Source organism: Gracilinanus agilis, chromosome 6 (assembly GCF_016433145.1).
Source record: "Gracilinanus agilis isolate LMUSP501 chromosome 6, AgileGrace, whole genome shotgun sequence".
Classification (NCBI taxonomy): Eukaryota; Metazoa; Chordata; class Mammalia; order Didelphimorphia; family Didelphidae; genus Gracilinanus; species Gracilinanus agilis.
In genome coordinates this window covers 227677434-227697125 of record NC_058135.1, presented here as the reverse complement: position 1 = coordinate 227697125, position 19692 = coordinate 227677434, and the positions used below count along the sequence as shown (strand labels likewise).

The window sequence follows — 19692 nt, the reverse complement described above, 5'->3', positions numbered from 1 at the left end:
CCTATGATCCCACAGACAGGCTATTGTTCTGCTTGGATGTCTGTGTCTTCTGGCTTGGGAAGTAAGAAAAATGGGCCTCATGGGTAGAGGTGACTTAAAGTCTAAATGTTCAGTTCCTCTAGTCCTATGAGGTACAGAGAGCGGGTGGGGGGATAAAAGAGGAAGGGAAAAAGAAGGAAGAGAGGGCAGGGAGATGAAGATGATGAGGAAGGCAGGAGAAAAAGGAGAGGAGAGTGACAGAGAGGTGAGGTAGTGGCAGGGAAGAGAGGAGAAAACTTGGAGATGGGGGAACAGGGAAGCAGATATAGGACCAGGCATTCCTTTCACACACAGACAACTGGAATAAGGCTATTTGTTCTCCTCCATGAATGTAGGGCAGGCCTAGGGCTCCCCCCCATCCAGCTTCCCTTTTCACCTTTCCCACTCCCTCCCAACACACACATACACACATATACAACAGGCATTGCAGAGAAGAGACCATTTTACACCTTAGCAGAGCTCACAGCATCATAGAAATGGCCACACACAAACTGATTTTGGATAAAGACTTGAAGAGACACAGGCCTACATAATCCCTAACGGACCCCAGCCCTTCTCCTTCTCAGTGGCAGGAATCCAACATCTTGTATCTGGGTCCCCTTTCTCCTTGAGGACCAGGACCAAAGTCCTGTTGTTGGGTGGGGGAAGCCAATCTCCACGTGAAGCCATTGGACTCCATAGATGGCAGACACGCTGGTGATATCAGTCACTGACAAGGGAGTGGCTGGTAGAGTTTGTGGGGGTAGTGTCACTCTCCTTTCCCCAAAATCAAAGGCTCACCTACTCCATCTTTCTTAGCATAGAAGCCTGAAGCCCTTGCTCCCCACCCACCTTCATCTGGCCCTCCCCCCAGATTGGACAGAGGGACAGACGTGTCATGTGTCTGCAGGAAGACAAAGCCTTTTTATTACCTAATGGGCCCTGGTGGGACGGCAGCAAGGACCCTTTGGGTGCAGTCCTGGTCCCTTCATTCCCCAGGGGACTTTTCTCTGGTACAAAAGGGGGCTATTTACAATGGCAAAGGTGAGTCGGGATGTGTGGGAGGGGCCTTGGAGGGGAAAATGTGCAACCATTTTCCCTGTGAAACAAGAATTTTGTGCTTCAACTTGTATGGATTTGCTTGGAATGAGTATTGTTAAAAAAGGCTTTTCTTCCTCAGGAAAAGATTTACAAAACAAACACCAGCTGGGCCCACTCTCCAGCAAAGGGTGTCACGATATGAATCCAAACAGCACGCTATTTAATTCCCCAATCAAACATTGGAAAAAAGACTATTAGCGCTAACACAGCTACATATAAAATCTCCAGCTAATGGGAAGCCTATGTACCAACCTCTCAAACAGGTAAGATATATACACAGAGCTGGGCATATTAACAAACAGAATGGTACAAAATATGAAAGAAGGCAACTCTTCTGTGCACAGGCCCTCGGCGTTTCTCACTTGAAGTTGGCGTAATCTGAGAAGGCGTCGATGTACTCCTGCACTACCTTGTAGCAGAACTCGTACTGTTCCTGGGGAGAAGAAAGAAGCAACAATGAAGGTGATTCTCAGAGGAAATGAAGAGAAGGGATCAAATTCCCCTCTTGGCCTACACAACCTGGTTATTTGCCCATCTCTCTTGATCAAACAGATGCAATCTTCAAAGGTAAACAGCCAAGAGGAAAAAGAAACACTGGTCTGGGCCTTTGAAAGGCCAGACAGCAAAGCTGTATTTAGATTGGGGGCTAAACAGATTGACAACTGAGATGAGTCAAGTTTGACTAGAATAATAAGGAGATGGTGCACAGGCCCAGATTTCACACTCTCCTAGGGTCCCACTGGGACTTCAGCCTTTTTTTTTTAAATCTCACTTCCTTTCTTTCCAATACCAGGGATATGTACAGTGTCCTCTACCCCAAAAGACTCTGAAGGGCCTAGATTTTGAGACCAGAAAACCCTCTTTATAAGGTGATCAGGCTGGCAGAGCAAGGAGTCTGAAGTGACTGGGGAGGAAGAATTGGAGCCACAGGAATCCATTTGCAGTTCTGCTGAGGGCTTCTCTGGACCATCCAGGGCCTACTGGGTTTCTGAAATATAGCCAGAGGGAACTGAGAAGCCACCATTTGAAGTGACCTTCAAATCAAAAGATAATGTAATCAATTCCTAAAAATGGTGTATTCTTTTTGTGGTTGTCCAACCCAGTCTGTTGCTGGGCCTCGGGGCCTGGAGGCTGAGGATGGAGAAATGTATGCTATGAACAGACATATTGCTGACTAGTTTTCTCACTGGCCATGATAGTTCTCTGATCTCCTGCATGATGTGGCCAGTGATGGCCATCCCTACACTCTTCCAGTGATGTTAGGTACAAAGATACCGTTTGGACATACCAGTGTCTGGACCATGTGTGGCCTCTGTAACCTCAGGCTCTTCACTGTCTGGAAGACATCCAAGATACCTTCAGCCTTCACTCTCTCTAGGACTGTGCTCAGAGCACAGAATGTGCCTGTTCTTCCTGCTCCGGCACTGGAAGGAATGGACAAAAAGACAGTCATCTGAGAAATGATTAAGATTACCACAATACCCCTGGCTAGGAGCAGAGTCATCAGAAATTCTGGTGTTCTACTGGAATCAACAGGGACAGATCAACCAGACAGATCTGAGTATTTCAGATCTGAAGCTCCCAACCTGTCTCCAACACTGCAATGGCACTTTTTCCAACTGCTGCTCTGGGATTTGCCAGCAGGTTCTCCAGCCTCAAATCACCTCTGTCCTTGGGGAAGAAAGCCTTGGGCTTTCTTGGCACTAGCTGTGCTGCTGATCAAGATGAATGAATGGGGTACAAAGGGCTACCTGTGAAGGGGGATGGTGATGGACATGGTAGTCCCAGTTTTGTCTCTCTCTGACCACTAGATGCCATATATTAGAAGGGGCATTGACAAGCTGAAGCATGTCCAGAGGAGGTGGCTGAAGAACATGCCATAAGAGGATGAAGTAAAGGAACTGGGATGTTTAGGCTGAAAAAGAGAAGATCTGGGGGAACATGCTCACTCTTGTCAAGAAACTGAAGGGCTGTCAAATAGAAGAGGGATTAGACTTGTTCTATTTAGCCTCAGGAGCAATGGGTGAAAGGTATCACAAGTCAGATTTAGATTCAATAGAAAGTAAAACTTTCTAAAAATTAGAGCTGTCCAAAAGAGGAATGGGCTGCTTCATGAGACAGTGAGTTCCTCATCAACTGATGTGTTCAAATTGAGGATAAATAATGACTTTCTTGATATGTTGTAGAGGGGATTATTGTTTAGGTACAGGTTGGACTAGATGACTGGTGAGGTTCATTCCAAAACAGATAATGTGATTTACTGAACTCAATCACCTCAACCTTACTGGCCAATTCATCTATGTCTTATACAGGCCTGTTGAGGATCAAATGAAATAATGAATGTTAAGTGCATATAACTGGGTGTCCCATACTCCTTCAAACTTAATATATTCAGAGCTTAATTTATTATCTGCCCCATGTTAGTACCCATCCCGTCATTCTTCCCATTATTTGGGCTCAAAGCTTTGACATCTCTAATAGTAATTCCTTTCTCTAACCAAGTCCTGTCCATCTTATTCTTCAAAATATATCTTGGTTTTGTTAATTGCTTTCTATAGCCTTCCTATTATTCCCCTAGTTTATGCCCTTATCACAAGAGCCTCCCCCCCCCCCCCCCCCCGTAGGCTTTCTCGATTCCAGGTTCTTTGCCTCTGATCAGTCCTGGATCCCTGGCCACACTGATTCCATCACATAACTTTCCCAGCTCAAGAACATTTAATGGTTCACATTTTGGCCTGTTAGAGGCTGTGTGGTACCCTAAAGAGAGTGCAGGACCTGCATTCAGGCAGGCCTGCCATAGATCTATCACTGCACCTTGTAACAAATAAAATTAATATAGAAGGATATATATAAAGATATTAGGGTTTTATTTAAAGCCATTTTGATAGTTATAGCCACGTGCCTGATAAGAGCTCATTCAAATTGTTGCACCATTACCTCTGCCCACCTGGCTTGTTTAGCAGGAAAAAGAGAAAGTACAAATTCTGTCCTGAGTCTTTATACCTGTATTACACAAGAGGAATCATGAGAAATGTAGTTTTTTAAGAGTCTCAAATGTCCACAGGAAGTTTAGACCAGAGACCTCAAGATCCGTTCAAGGACTCCCAAATTTCCAATATCATAACCTTCTTTTCCTCCTCTGTAAAAATGGATGAATTACTGCAGCCACTCACAGGATCACTGTGAGGACCAAATGAGATGATGAAGGTAAAGCACTTTGCAAACCTCACAGTGTGGCTAGGACAGTGCCTTGTTGCCCTTGCTCACTGGCTCTCCTTTCTCATCTAGCCGCACCCACTCCCTTCAACCTGAGACGGTAGGGGCCCAGGGAGGAAGGAAAAGCTGGTGGTACCTGCAATGGACTGTGATGGGATGGTTTCCCGACTGCTGCTGCTGTTTCTGCACAGCTGCAATAATGTTGATCATGCCTTTGCCATCACTGGGGATGCCCACCTCAGGCCAACCATGGAAGTGGAACTGTCGAATCTGCCGGGTCTTGTTTTCCTTTGGAAGAGGAGAAGCTGGGTAACAGAGGGAAGGCTGAGCCAGAGGCAGCTTCCTTCTGTTCTAGCTAATGTTTTTCGCAGTCCCTAGATGGACAGAGAGTATCCCCTGACCGCTTACCCTAGTGTTGGCTACAAGCAGGTCTCGCACGGTGTAGCTCTCACACTCCTCTTCCTTCTTGAGCTCCACAGTGATGTCTCCGTAAGACACTGAGCCATCTGATGGCCAGTACTGGGCACACTTCTCCTGGAGACACAAGGGATGGGATGTCAACACAGTAGAAGAAAGACCTGGGCTGGTATTTCTGAGATGTGGGCTCTAAGCCTGGCATTGCTACTGACTTCTATGTGACCCTGGACTAGTCTCTTTACCTCTCTGGCCTTAGGCTTCTCTTCTACAAAATGACTGAATCAACTTAAACATTTAATTCCCTTCTCTTATTTTGTAGTGGAAACTCAGTGTGGTTATGACTGTTTAAAGTTTGGTGATTAGAGACAATACAATGTAGTAGCATGGTGGTTGGAGTGGGGAGAGATCTGAGTGTGAATATAGTTGTACGACCTGGGCAAATCATTTCAACAATGACCTTCAGTCTCCTTATCTGTAAAATGAGGAGGATATTTTTACTACCCAAATTACAAGGCACCTGTGAGAAAAGTATTTTGTAAACCTTTAAGTGTTATAGCAATTCAAGTTACCATTATTTTAAAAACTGTAGAGGAAGTTCTAGCAAAGATTCTTCCTTTGGGGTACAAAGACCAACCTGTAAAAAACACCCTGACAATTCAGATAGGGGTTGAACTGGTAGTTGGACTAGGCCAGGTCTGTCCCCTAAAACTGGATCTTGAAAGGAAGGGGAGAGGCTATGCTCTGAGGGTGGTGATGAGGGTGCCCAGGAGGGCTGTTCCTGAGTCCCAGTCATGCTAAACAGGCTTTGTTTAGCCTAAGACACAAATGAAAAGCCAAGTTTTCTTTCCATAATGGGTGAGAATATGCAAAACCACACACCATACTGGTCCCTAGGTATTCTATAAGCACAGCCAGGCAAGCTCAGATTGGTATGTCTCTGCCTGTATGTATGTGTGTATGTATTCTCAAAACATAACAGCATGTTTCTCCTCTACCCCAGGTTCCTTGTCTTTCTGGTTTTTTTTTTTTTTTTTACATTAAGAGTTTATTGATGACTTTTTTAAGAAACATAGCTATTTTCAGATATAGTGTTTCTCTTTTCTTTTTATCTAATGAATCTTCCCTGGCACAAAGAAAAATCATCAGGCAAAAATCATGACTCTGACTTGGTCTGATACTACATAACATTCTGTACCCATATAAAGAAAAGAGGGACATTTTCTTATGTTTTTCTCTAGGGCCAAGATTAATCATTATAACTTAATAGCAATCTGGATCCCTTCTCATTTATCTTAGTGTAATCGTTGTGTATCATTTCCTGTACCTCCTCTAGTCTTCAATCTTAACAGAATCAAGTCTTTCCTTCCTTTCCTCTGGTATTTCTTCTCTTCTCTGAGGTTAATTCCCCTACTGGTGTATTCGATCCTATTTCCCACCTCTCACTTCCTCTTCTAGAACTTGCCTACCTCTATCTTATGTGTCTTCAACAATTTCTTCCTTTCTACTAGCTTCTTTCCACTTATAAGTGTGCTTAATCGAGTGTCTTAAATCCTAAAAAAGTCTTCCCCTTCAGCCTCCTAACCCATGGGGTAACTGTCTCAGCTACTTTCCTCTTTCCCTGTTCATCTTCTTGAAAAGGTTGTCTATACTCAATGTGTCTACTGCCTTTCTACCCACTCACTCTTTAATCTCTTAAAATCTGTTTTCTGCCTTCAGCTCTAATAAGATTGTTCTCTCTAAGACCACTAATGTACCTCCTAATTGCCCAACCCAATGGCCTTTTTTTTTTTCTTTTTTAAACCCTTAACTTCTGTGTATTGGCTCCTAGGTGGAAGAGTGGTAAGGGTGGGCAATGGGGGTCAAGTGACTTGCCCAGGGTCACCTCAGTGGCCTTTTAAAGATTTCCAAACTCATAGACCTCTGACACTGTTGACCACATATTTCTCTACTACTGGATGATCTAAGCATCTCCTGGCTTTCTGGATGCCACAATCCCAGTTCTCCTCTGATTTCTAAGACTGTTTCTTTTCTGTCTCCTTGTATTCTTCTTGACTTTTTAAGATAGAATTTCTCCAGATTCTGTCCATGAGTATCTTCTCTCTTTGTACTTTTATTAAACATATCTTTTTGTTATCATTTATTCTACCTTCCAACTTACCTTTCCCCTCTGACTAATAAGAATAATCTGCCAATAGCTGACATTTACAAAGCACTTTAAATTTTACAAAGTGCTTTGCATACATCATCTCATTTAAACCTTACAACAGTCTTGGGATAAATGTTATGTGTATCATCACTTTCATTTTCCAGATAAGGAAAGGAGACCCAAGTGGCTTTTGCTTAGAGTTATAGTGTCGGAGTTGGGATTTGAACCATCTTCCTGACTCAGAGCCTGGGCTGAATAAAATTGATCAAAAGATATTTATTATGTACAAGGCAAAGTGCTAGTTGCCAAGAGATACAAAATTAAATTGCTGCTGCCCTCAATGGACTTATATTCTATTTGGGAAAACAATGTGTATTAATATGAATGTATATAAAACATACAAAGTTAATATAATCTTATAAGAGCTCCTTGAGAGCAGGGGCCACTTTGCCAGTCTTTATATCCCCAGGTTTTAGCACAAGGCCTGGTATTCAAAGTAGGTCTGTATGTACTATGTGCCAAGCACTGTGCTAGGTGCTCTATGACTGAATGACAGGCCTCTACAGGGAATAGTTCTAAAGTAGCTAATTTTTATAGCTTGGAAAAATACCAAGAATAGGGAAAAAAGGAGGAAAAGGATGGGAGATGTTGAACAAATGGGAAGCATCCCCTAGGAGGACACATTGGAAAAGTCATCTTGAAACCTCCATGATTGCAAAATGGAGATGCAGTTGAGCAGGACAGCTGAGCAAAATGAGCTCTTATGTTCCTTTGATTTTAGGGACTCTTGGGCCCTAGTACAGTATTTTTTTTAAAACTCTTACCTTCCGTCCTTGGAATCAATACTGTGTATTGGTTCCAAGGCAGAAAAGTGGTAAGGGCTAGGCAATGGGGGTTAAGTGACTTGCCCAGGGCCACACAGCTGGGAAATACCTGAGGTCAGATTTGAACCCAGGACCTCCCGTCAGCTACCCTATCCTCTTCAACTTACCTGGCCTCTCTCCTCCAGCTCAGTCAGCATTACAATAGAGCAGGATTTCCACTCCCAGATCATCCTCCAGAAATCTTCAATAGTGTGCATGAGAGGACCTTGGCTGGCGATGTAAGAGTCCTTCTGTCTGTAGCCCTGTGAGGGCCAGGGGAGGGAGGGGAGATGGGCCAATTAGCGGTGGAATTAGGGGGTCTATCTGGGGGTAAAGTACATAAGTTAATGGTGGAGGAAGGGGATGTGCAGGTGCGTACTTAAGGGCTTTCTGTAGATGCTGTCCCCTGGATGACACTAAAAGACCTTGATCCAGACAGCCTGACAAATAGGGGCTGGGGAACAGTGCCCAAAGAATGCTAGGTTGGGGTTTTGGGGTGGGGAGTTCCTTCTTTACCTTTTTAGTTGCCTGACCTGAGTACATTCTCAGTTCTTCCCTAACAGGGATGTGCTTCTACTTCTCTCATTTCTGGGAAGGGCCTGATGGGGAACAGGGGGTAGGGGTAAGGCCTCTGACAGGATCCATCTCATGTCAAGGCCTGAGGAGAATCCAGCTCAGTGAAAGCCTGACAGATGAAGGGGAAGGATGCCTGTGATTGTATCCACAGAAGTGACTGAAGCTGGGACACTATAGAACACAGATGACTCTGCTGCCCAGAGGAGAGAAAGCCACATTACTTACATCAATGAAGGAAGCATTCACATAGTCAGTGTTTTCCTCACCCCTCTTCACTGGGATAATAACTCTGTTGAATTCATCTAGAACAGAGAACAGAGAGTTTGTTGTTGGTTTGCCTCAGTCCTGACTTTCATCCCAGGGCTCTCCTTCAGGTTTTGGGGCTCTAACAGAGACTTTGCAGACCTAGTCATGGGATTACTTGGGTACCTTACTTAGAGATGGGGCAGCAGGCTGGAAGAAAGGGATGAGGGGAACTAGAGGAAGAAGATTTTGGCTCTTTCTTTTTAGAACTTATCACACGAGGGAGAGGTGTACACACAGCAATCTGGTCTAGTCCACTGAGTTCTTATCAGTCAATAGATGAGGGAGGGAAATAGTGGTAGGTGTTGTTCTTACATGGAATGATCTGTAGGACCCGGTTCTTCTTCATGTTGGCAGGCAGGTTTCCTGTCCTCATCTTGTCATTTTGGATTTTGATTGATGTTAACTTCTATATTGGCAGAGGAGAGGGAAATATTTTGGGTCAAGTAGCTCACAGGACCCTCAGACTCTAGGATTCTTCGCTAAAAGCTAATATTTCTGCTTATTTGTTTGGGTTCAACTATATCTCCTTTTTAGCCCCTTTCCCCTACTCCAGCCAAAAACGTCGATGGGAAATAATGTCTTCTTTAAATGCCTCCTCACTTTACTAGGTGCCCTCCTTAGGCCTAGATATAAAGAAAAAAGGGAGAGACAGAAGCAAATGCCCTTGAGCAGAGATGGAGAACATGTGTACATGTGTGTATGTACATGTATGTGTATGTACGTGTGTGTGTGTAGGTCTTGGACAAGTCACTTAACCTTTATGGGTCTTTCTCTCTTTCCCTCTCTCTCTCTCTCACCTTCCATCTTAGAATCAATACTGTGTATTGGTTCTAAGGTAGAAGAGTGGTAAGGGCTAGGCAATGGGGGTCAAGTGACTTGCCCAGGGTCACACAGCTAGGAAGTGTCTGAGGCCAGATTTGAACCCAGGACCTCTTGTCACTGGGCCTGCCTCTCAATCCACTGAGCCACCCAGCTGCCCCTAGTTTCTTTATTTATAAAACAACAGGGTTGAACTAGACCAAGTGCCCAAACTATAACCCTCATATCACATGTGAGCCCCTCACCTTACCCCAGACAGGGGAGGGAGGAAGCACTCCCATTGGGCTGCTGGGCAGAGGGGTGGGTTATGGGAGAAATGTCCTCAACTGCCCATGGAGAAGGGGAAGGGAGCAGTTGCCTTTGGCACATGTGCCATAGGTTTGCCAACACAGGACTCGATGATTCTAAAACTTCTTTGCAACCCTAAATCTACGATTTGAAGAAATCTTGGTTCCCTCTAGTGTGGGGGCTGGGCTCCAATGGCTTAAGGCAGGGTCTCTGGGTCTTGATTCATATTCTGCCAATTCTCATTAAGCAGGAAAGCCTGCACTTTGTCCCTGTGCCTCTCACACTACTGTCCTTTCTTCTCTATGCCTCCTGGCCCTTCCCCCTATTCCCCTACTCATAGCTCTCCAGACCTTGGGAAGTGATCCTGGCTTTAAGGGTGGCTGGAGTGCAGCTCTCAGCTTATACTCACTTTAAATTCTTCCTCAAGCCCATTGCTGGTACTCCCTGGGATTCTATTGTAGATCTTCTGCAGATGGGTCTCCAGAGACGTCACTTCCAGCTCTGTGTCTCCATAGAGATAGTGCTCTAGCAATGCTTGATAAATGAAGACATACTGCATCTAAGGGAACAAGAAGGCACTCCTTGTCAGCTGACTTCAATGGCCCCTTATGTGTGGTGTCATTATCCAGATTCATGGGTAAACCTCTGGGACAATACCATCAGGAGCTAGTCTATTTGGGGTTCCTTACATAGATCCCTGTACTAGCTAGAGTGTGGGGGATACTATGACCACCTGGAGTCATAGACTCATCGTTAGGAAATCTCTGGTCTAAGTCAACATACAAATAAATATAATAAGGATGAGCAAGTACAGTTGTTATAAGGAGCTAATCTGAATTATAGGGTAGATTATATTAATCTGAAAGAACTTTTTTTTAAAAACATTTATTAATAATCATTTTTAACATGGTTACATGATTCATGCTCCTACTTTCCCCTTCACCCCCTGCTCTCCCCCCACCCATGGCCGACGCACATTTCCACTGGTTTTGTCATGTGTCCTTGATCAAGACCTATTTCCAAATTGTTCACTTAACTTATTTATAGTTTCCCTCTTTATATTCAAGTCGTTCATCCATTCTGAATTTATCTTGGTGTAGGGTGTGAGATGTTGATCTAGACCTAATCTCTCCCATATTGTTTTCCAAATTTCCCAGCAGTTTTTGTCAAATAGTGGATTCAGGTCCCAAAAGTTGGGCTCTTTGGGTTTATCATACACTGTCTTGCTGATGTCATTTATCCCAAGTCTATTCCATTGATCCTCCTCTCTATCTCTTAGCCAGTACCATATTGTTTTGATGACTGCTGCTTTATAGTGTAGTTTAATATCTGGTACTGCTAGGCCCCCTTCCTTCACATTTTTTTTCATTATTTTCCTTGATATTCTTGATCTTTTGTTATTCCAAATGAAATTTGTTATAATTTTTCTAATTCAGTAAAGAAGTTTTTTGGTAGCTTGATAGGTATGGCGCTAAATAGGTAAATTAATTTGGGTAGAATTGTCATTTTTATTATGTTAGCTCGACCTACCCATGAGCAGTCAATGGCTTTCCAATTGTTTAGATCCAGTTTTATTTGTTTGGAAAGTGTTTTGTAGTTGTTTTCATATAATTGCTGTGTTTGTTTTGGTAGATAGATTCCTAAGTATTTTATATTGTCTAGGGTGATTTTAAATGGTGTTTCTCTTTCTACTTCTTGCTGCTCTAGTGTGTTGGAAATGTATAGAAATGCTGATGATTTATGTGCATTTATTTTGTATCCTGCAACTTTGCTAAAGTTGTTGATTATTTCTACAAGCTTCTTAGTTGATTCTCTAGGATTTTTTAAGTATACCATCATATCATCTGCAAAGAGTGATAACTTAGTCTCCTCCTTGCCTATTTGGATACCTTCAATTTCTTTTTCTTCTCTAATTGCAACTGCTAGTGTTTCTAGTACTATGTTGAATAATAGAGGTGATAATGGGCATCCTTCTTTTACTCCTGATCTTATTGGGAAGGCTTCTAATTTATCCCCATTGCAGATGATGTTTGTTGATGGTTTTAGGTATATACTGTTTATTATTCTTAGGAAAGGTCCTTCTATTCCTATACTTTTCAGTGTTTTCAATAGGAATGGATGCTGTATTTTGTCAAAGGCTTTTTCAGCATCTATTGAGATGATCATGTGATTTTTGTTTGTTAGACTGTTGATATGGTCAATTATGTGGATGGTTTTCCTAATGTTGAACCAACCTTGCATTCCTGGTATAAATCCCACCTGATCATGGTGGATGATCTTCTTAATTACTTGCTGGAGTCTCTTTGCTAGTATTCTATTTAAGATTTTTGCATCTATGTTCATTAGGGAGATTGGTCTGTAGTTTTCTTTCTCTGTTTTTGATCTCCCTTGAAAGAACTTTCTTGAGGCATAGCTCAGTGGCACAGTGAACAGAGTGCTAGACCTGGAGACTGGAAGATGAGTTCAAATCTGGTCCCAGGCACTTACTAGTTATGTGACTCTAGGCCAGTCACTTAACTTCTGTCTGCCTGTTTTCTCAACTGTAAATAAAACAGTATAATAATAGCACCTCCTTCCCCAGCTTGATTGTAAGGGTGAAATATTTGTACAAAGTCCTTTGTAAACCTTAAAGTTCTATATACATGCAAGCTATTGTTCTTATAATTCTGGAGGTAATGGCTTTTGACTTAAGAGATGGATGGGATCGTAAGGCTATGTAGAATAATTCTCTCATTTTAGAGATGAGGCCCAGAGAGGCAGGATCAAGGTCACACAGATGTAGTAGGAAGTTCTGGGGGCTGAGTAGGGTTGGGAACACAGAACTAAGGGACCATGAGTCAGAAGTCTTGAACATGAGTCCTGGCTCTGCCAATGTCTTGATATGGTACTTTAGGCAAGGTCTTCCCCCCTACCTGGGCCTCCATTTCCTCATCTATAAAATAATGGCTTTGGACTAGAGGAGCCCCAAGGCTCCACAAACTCCAAAGGTCTATATGTGGGGGATGCATGGAAGGCCCAGAGTGGGTCTCTAGCCTTAATGTGGTCACAGAGCTGGGGGAGATGGAGGAGGGTTTCAGCCTCCCAGGCTCTGCTTCTCAGGAGAAGAAAGGGCCCCTGAGTGAAAGAAATTAAGTCATAAGGATCATAGGTTTAGTGCTTAAAGGGACCTCAGAAGTCACTACTCAAACCCTTTATTTAGCAGATGAGGAATTAAAGTCCAACAGGGTTAGTGTGCTTGCCTAATGTCATACAGATAGTAAGAAGCAGAGGTGAAATTTGAATCCAGGTCCTCTGATTTCACAGCCCATGTTTTTTCCATTGTGCCATTTCTCTGACCCCTTCTCCCTTAGGTTGTACTAATATAATAGTGGAAGAGCAGGTAGCTCAAGACTAGCTATCTTGGTCCACTGGGCACCTTTCTCCTTGGAGAGGGTCTAGTTTTCTGACCCATTATCCCTAGTAAAGAAGTGTCTTACATCAGTTTGCACCATCTGGCAGCGCTGGGCTCGGATCCTGCTCACGAAGCCGTAGACATCCACTTTCCTTTCGGCATGCATCATGTCTAGCATGGCATCAATGACAACAAAGGTTCCTGTGCGCCCCACGCCAGCACTGAGACCAGAAGGAAATGTTATGATTTAGAAGGAATCCGTGGACTGAGTCAGACCAAGCCCCCGAATGCCCCAGAATTCTAAGCCAAGAGCTTAGAAACATAATCTGTCCTACATTTCCCAACTCTGAGAAGGTCCATGCACTGCAAATGTTTAGCCAAAGTAGCTGGGACCCTAGGGCCACCAAAGGTGGCAGCTTAGGCGATATTGAAGGCTTCCTCTCTCTTGCCCCAATTCCCCATGACAGCCTCCTACCCACCTCCCCATCCAGAGGGTTGACTGGGGGTGGGGCAGCATAATGAGTTGTGAGAAGCCAGGACTAACCTACAATGCACCACGATGGCTCCCGAATACTGAGGATTACATGTCTTCACCTTCTTCAAGAACTTAAGCATCCCAATGGGAGTAAAGGGCACACCAAAGTCTGGCCAACTAGTGAAGTGGAACTGAGTGACAAGGCGCTGGGGCTTTTTGTTGGTCACATCTCCAACCTGGAAATGGAAAAAGTACGATTCACAGAGAGGTCCTGGGAGATTCTGTGGGGGAGGGCTGGGGCTTCTGTGATGGCAGGACCAAGCAGGAAAGAGAACAATGGCAATTGGGAAAAGAAGGGGAATATGGGGGGATGGAGAGTCAGGGAGAGAGAGTAGACCTAAACATTAAAATCCACTCAAAGAACCTCATTAATTCAGGGTTACAAAAGGAAATTGGGTTCACTGATTCTGGCTGATTGCCCTTTATGTAGAAAAAGGCTGGCTATAACATCTAGATAGATGCTACCTTGACCTGGCATACTCATGTCCTGGACATACAGGTATACAGATAGCTGCCATGATCATTGACTCAAAAGCAAGCCTCTTCAAAACAGAGAAGCACCTTGAGAAAGCTCTCAAAAATATTTGTTTCCTTCTGGGGATCAACTGAGTCACTGATAAAATCAGAGAGGGGAAAGTCTATACCTGCTGAATGCAGAATTTCCGGACTGTGTAATCCACCAAAACAGTCACATCTTCCACGGACACACGGATATTCCCATATGTCCAGCAGCCCTGGTCCGGCCAGTACTGGGCACATTTACACTGGAGAGGAAGACATATGCAGTTTGTGATAATGAAATTAAATCTGCCCTACCCATCCTTAATCTAATCACCAAAGGTTAGAACATCCCACTTAACTCACAAGTTGGGAGGTCTGTGACACACGTGTGATAGAGTGAGTGATGAATCAAAATTTACTGACTGCCTGCAGGGCAGTCCTAAGAAAATTGTCTGTTGTGATTGGACACATAAACTAAGAGGAAGGCACAGGAAGTGACGCAAAAGAAGCCCCTTTAAGAGAGAGTGACAAGTTCAGTTCAGTCAGTTCAGTGAGTTCAGTTCTCTTTGGCCTGGAACTGGACTTGAAGAAGCTCTGGCTAGGACCTTGAACTTGGTGAGACTGTTCTTAAATCTTTCCCTTAGAACTACACGTGATGAGTGAAGAAAGCTGACTTACCTTAGCCTCCCTGGAGGTACCAGCCTCCTGGAGGCTCCCTTGATTGGGAGAAGCCCTTGTGGCTAAACCCCTTGTTAATTGACTTTTAGGCTCTCTGGCTGGGACCTCTGGAGCCCTGCCAGAGTAAAGCCAGGGATTAAGGACACAGTTTAGTTCTTTAAACTAGATCTCTTGCTCGACCCTCGTCTCATCTCTCTACTTCCATTCTCTCTTATATTTTATAAATAAATTACTAAAATCATTTTAGAATTGATATTTATTCAATTCTTGGTGACCACACCTTTAAATATTAATATCCAATCAAAAACCCCCTTTTTCCCTCTTACAAATCCACCTGAGTTCAGATATGTCTGTTGGATGTCCCTGTCCTACCTCAGAGATGCCTCACTCACAGACATCAAAGAAAGAAAAGGATTCTTCTCCCATATCACTCAGTTGACTTTAAAGTTAAGAATTATCCTGTAGAGGGCAGGTAGGTGGCTCAGTGGATTTAGAGCCAGGCCCAGAAATGGGAGGTCCTGGGTTAAAATCTGGCTGCAGACACTTTCTAGCTGTGTGACTCTGGGCAAGTTACTTAACCCCCACTGCCTGGTTCTTACTGCTCTTCTGCCTTAGAACCAATATAGAGTATTGATTTGAAGATAGTAAGGGTTATATAAAAAAAGAATTAACCTTTAGCTGACAATAATCTCCTTCTCTTAGATACTTTATCCTCATTGGTTTTCATTACATTGTTATCTCTTTGATCTCCTCCTACCAATCTGACCATACTTTTGAATATTCTGAATCATCATCTATTTCCCATACTCTCTTTCAGGGAGATAAGCTACTTTCAGAACATTCAACAATTCCAGTGGTACTTACCAGTTATCAGCTTTTATTAAGCATGGTGATGTGATGCCTTTATCTTCCAAGATGTTTAAAAAGCACTTCTCATATGCCCTGGGTTATGCCTATCAATCTTTTCTTTTCCTTTTGTTTGTGGAAGTACCATCTGCCTTATAGTGACAGATCCTGTGTTCTATTAGTATTATACAAGTTTTGGTAAAGTCAGTTTTTCAAATCAGTTATACTGCCCATTTAGCAACTCCACAAATGTACATTAAAGCTCAGTGGATAGAGTGCCAGGCAAGGAGGCAGGAGGACCTGGATTCCAGTCTAGCTTCAGACACTTCCAAGCTGTGCCACCCTGGGCAAGTCACTTAACCCCCATTGCCTAGTCCTTACTACTCTTCTGCTTTAGAACTGATACTTAATGGCAGCAAAGGAAAGTAATAAATGTTGGAGGGGATATGGCAAAATTGGGACATTAATGCATTGCTGGTGGAATTGTGAATTAATTCAACCATTCTGGAGGGCAATTTGGAACTATGCCCAAAGGGCATTAAAAGACTGTCTGCCTTTTGACCCAGTCATACCACTGCTGGGTTTGTACCCCAAAGAGATAATAAGGAAAAAGACTTGTACAAAAATATTTATAGCTGTGCTCTTTGTGGTGGCAAAAAAAAAAAAAAGGAAAAGGAAGCAGTATCAATCAATTGGAGAATGGTTGAACAAATTGTGGTATCTGTTGGTGATGGAATACTATTGTGCTGAAAGGAATAATGAACTGGAAGAATTCCATTTGAACTGGAATGACCTCCAGGAATTGATGCAGAGTGAAAGGAGCAGAACCAGGAGGACGTTGTACACACAGACAGATACACCGTGGTACAATTGAACGTAATGGACTTTCAGCAGCAATACCATGACCCTGGACAATTCTAAGGGACTTATGAGAAAGAATGCTATCCATATCCAGAGAAGGAACTGTGGGAGCAGAAACGCAGAAGAAAAACATAGGATTGATCACGTGGTTCGATGGGGACATGATTGGGGTTTGGGCATTAAATGATCACTCTACTGCAAATATGAATAACACAGAAATAGATTTTGAACAATGATACATGTACAACCCAGTGGAATTGCTAGTCAGCTCTGGGATGGGGAGGAAAGGGAGAGGGAAGAACATGAATCATGTAACCATAGAAAAATTTTCTAAATAAATAAATTTTTTTTAAAAAAAGAAAAAGAACTGATACTTAGTATTGATTCTAAGATAGCAGGTAAAGTGTTTTTTTTTTAATACATTAAGATTGATATTGTATAGGCATTATTTGAATAAAATATGTTCTTTCCATCCATCTTTGAATTCAGGATATCAGTAACTATCAATAGATTCAGCACTATCTTACTTTCAGATGAAGTTATTGTATTATTAGTATGAGTTAAAAGTTTTGCTTTGTTATAAGAGGCTTCTCATGAAGTGGAAGTAATTGTGAATGTTTGTAATATAAAAACAAACAATAAAAACATCAATAAAATCAAAAGTGACCAATTAAAAAAAGTTAACATCCAATTAACCTTTCCACTTCTTCTCTCTGTCCCCAGGCTCTTGTTTGATAGCTCTAGGACTCAGCCCATGCAGCTGGTCCCAGAATCCACAGATTCTCTGAGGTCTCTAGGTCATCGCCATACCTCCCAAGCTCTACCTTTTACATAGTCCTAATATGTTCGAAAACAATCCGATATGTGTTCTCTTGTGCCTAAGGAAGAAAACTGGGGACAGTCTGAGGAACAGATGGTACCAGTCTCATTACTGGCTACATTTCAACTGAACTGGGATTCTTGACTCTCCAGAAATCAAGCCATCTGAGGGAGGCCCAGACACCAAGCCAATTGCCTTGTCCTCTCAGCTATAGGCATGCTGGGTCCTGGCATCTACTCCACAGGAAGAGGCTCTAGATCCACCTCTATCATCTTGTTGAATGGCTGGAGGTTGCCAGCAGATTCCTTTCTTTCTTTTTTTTTTTTTTAACCCTTACCCTCCATCTTAGAATCAATACTGGGTATTGTTCAGCAAGCACATATACTAAAATTGAAACAATACAGATAAGATTAGCATGGCTTCTGTGCAAGGATTACACGCAAATTCGTGAAGTGTTCCATATTTTTTATTTCTGATACTTAAAATACATATAATCAATATTAACTTTTGATTCTGCAGTAATATAAGTTTAAAATATATTTGCTACAATATTAATGAATACCCAAAAGCTTTAGACAATGGAAACCTGTCATTTATTGATAAATGTGATGGGACTATGATTAATGTTTATGCCTGATTCTAGGAAATGGGATCAAAAAGGAGCACAGACTTCATCTGCACAGTGCCATAGAAGCACAGACTTAAACTGAATAGTGCCATGGAGCACAAGATCAAAAAAGACCATACCAATCCAACTAAGATTGTTGAACTTCTATGCCAATACTAAAGGACTTAAACCTAGTATGAGACTTGAAGTTGCGACCCTTGACATATGTTAAGACGTAGGACACTTCATACCACACTGCCAGTCAAGTACTGAAGGTTGGCCATCATTCTGGCTCTCCTATCCCTGAGATCGAAATAAAATCAGACCAGGAAATGAAACTTCCCTTTTACATAAAAATCTGGTCCCCTTTTCTCTCTTATGATATGCCAACTTACTGCAGTCTTGGCTGCCAATGGGTATGTGCAATATTACTGCATTTTGTCCAGATTTATGGGACAGAATTTACTTTAATTGGACACTAGTACAAGTGCCTGTTATGAATTTATTCTTATTTACTTAGAAATTTTTATGTACACAGATTTTTGATATTTTGATTCTGATTTTGAATTTTTCATTTCTCCTAAAGTTTAATTTTTATTCTACTTGTTTTTCTTTTTATATTTTTGGGTTTGTTTTTTTTTATAATTGACTCATAAACCCCATAACTCAATGATGTATTCTGAGTTGATCTGGGTGTTGGTCAACACCCTCTTCAGGGGGGATTGTATTTTTATAAAAATCCAAGTCTTAAAATTTTGTTTGAGAAAATTTTCAGGAAAAGAAACCTGCTTTGAATCCAGAAAATGAACTATTTGGAGAAAGATGCCTGCAGAAACCTACATGGAATCAAGACAATCCAGGATGAACTTTGGGGTGCAACTAATTGAACTTGAGGGGATTGAACACAATTATTTTGAATTGTAAATTCTTATGCCAAAGGGGATTGCCCCCTAATTGGCTTTTTGTCAATGCATCTAGCAAAACATTGGTTTTGCTCTTTCTATCTCTTCTACTTACCTCTTACCTCTTATCTCTAACTATTGTAGTTAGAAGATTTTTAGGGGTACAAGCTGATTATATCAACAAGTCTTCCAAATGATGGGGGTGGGTTGTTATAATGAGATTAAGTCTACCCCACCTGGCTTTAGATTTAATCAACAAAGGTGAAAACATCTCCACTTAACTCACAAGTTGGGAGGTCTGTGACCCACATGTGATACAGTGAGTGACAAATCAGAATTTACTGACTGCCTCCTGGGCAATCTTAAGAAAAGTGTCTGTTGTGATTTGACATGTAAACTAAGAGGAAGGCACAGGAAGTGATGCAAAAGAAGCTCTTTAAAAGAGAGCTCAGTGCGCTCAGCTTCTTCTCTTCTGGTTCGTGACTGGGACTTAGAGGACCTTTGTGAGACTGTTCTTAAATCTTTCCTTTGGAATTCCATGTGATGAATGTAAAGACTGAATCTTCCTGAGCTTCTCTTAAGGAACTTCCCTTTCAATAGAGACTCTGTGACTGAAACTTTTGCTTCATTCGCCTCTGGGGCTCTCTGGGCCTCTGGCTTTCCTCTGGCTTTCCAGCCTTGGGCTCAAGGCTGAATTTCTCTCTGCTGAGGGTTAATTAGATATACCTGGATTTAACTAGGGGATCGAAGCAAATTTCCTAGTGTGTTAGATTACTTTTCCTATCTTACCAACTCTCTCTC

At 42.4% G+C, this 19692-nt stretch overlaps 1 protein-coding gene and 1 non-coding gene across 2 annotated transcripts in view; one reads left to right on the top strand and one right to left on the bottom strand.

The window, feature by feature from the left end:
* Window positions 1-923: 923 nt before the first annotated feature.
* The window catches only part of PTPRA (protein tyrosine phosphatase receptor type A), a 135308-nt gene continuing 116539 nt past the window's right edge, over window positions 924-19692 (bottom strand). Inside the window, exons 13-23 of the mRNA XM_044681298.1 lie at window positions 14321-14440; window positions 13686-13852; window positions 13227-13362; window positions 10160-10309; window positions 8956-9049; window positions 8563-8639; window positions 7890-8024; window positions 4744-4869; window positions 4472-4623; window positions 2408-2543; window positions 924-1552 (exon numbers count right to left, since the gene is read on the bottom strand). Of these exons, the coding sequence (XP_044537233.1) occupies window positions 1478-1552; window positions 2408-2543; window positions 4472-4623; window positions 4744-4869; window positions 7890-8024; window positions 8563-8639; window positions 8956-9049; window positions 10160-10309; window positions 13227-13362; window positions 13686-13852; window positions 14321-14440 (1368 nt within the window). The 3' untranslated portion in view covers window positions 924-1477. The remainder of the gene's footprint in view (window positions 1553-2407; window positions 2544-4471; window positions 4624-4743; window positions 4870-7889; window positions 8025-8562; window positions 8640-8955; window positions 9050-10159; window positions 10310-13226; window positions 13363-13685; window positions 13853-14320; window positions 14441-19692) is intronic.
* Window positions 17744-17849, top strand: LOC123253206. The gene has a single exon (XR_006506581.1). It is a non-coding gene; the product is annotated as a U6 spliceosomal RNA (small nuclear RNA).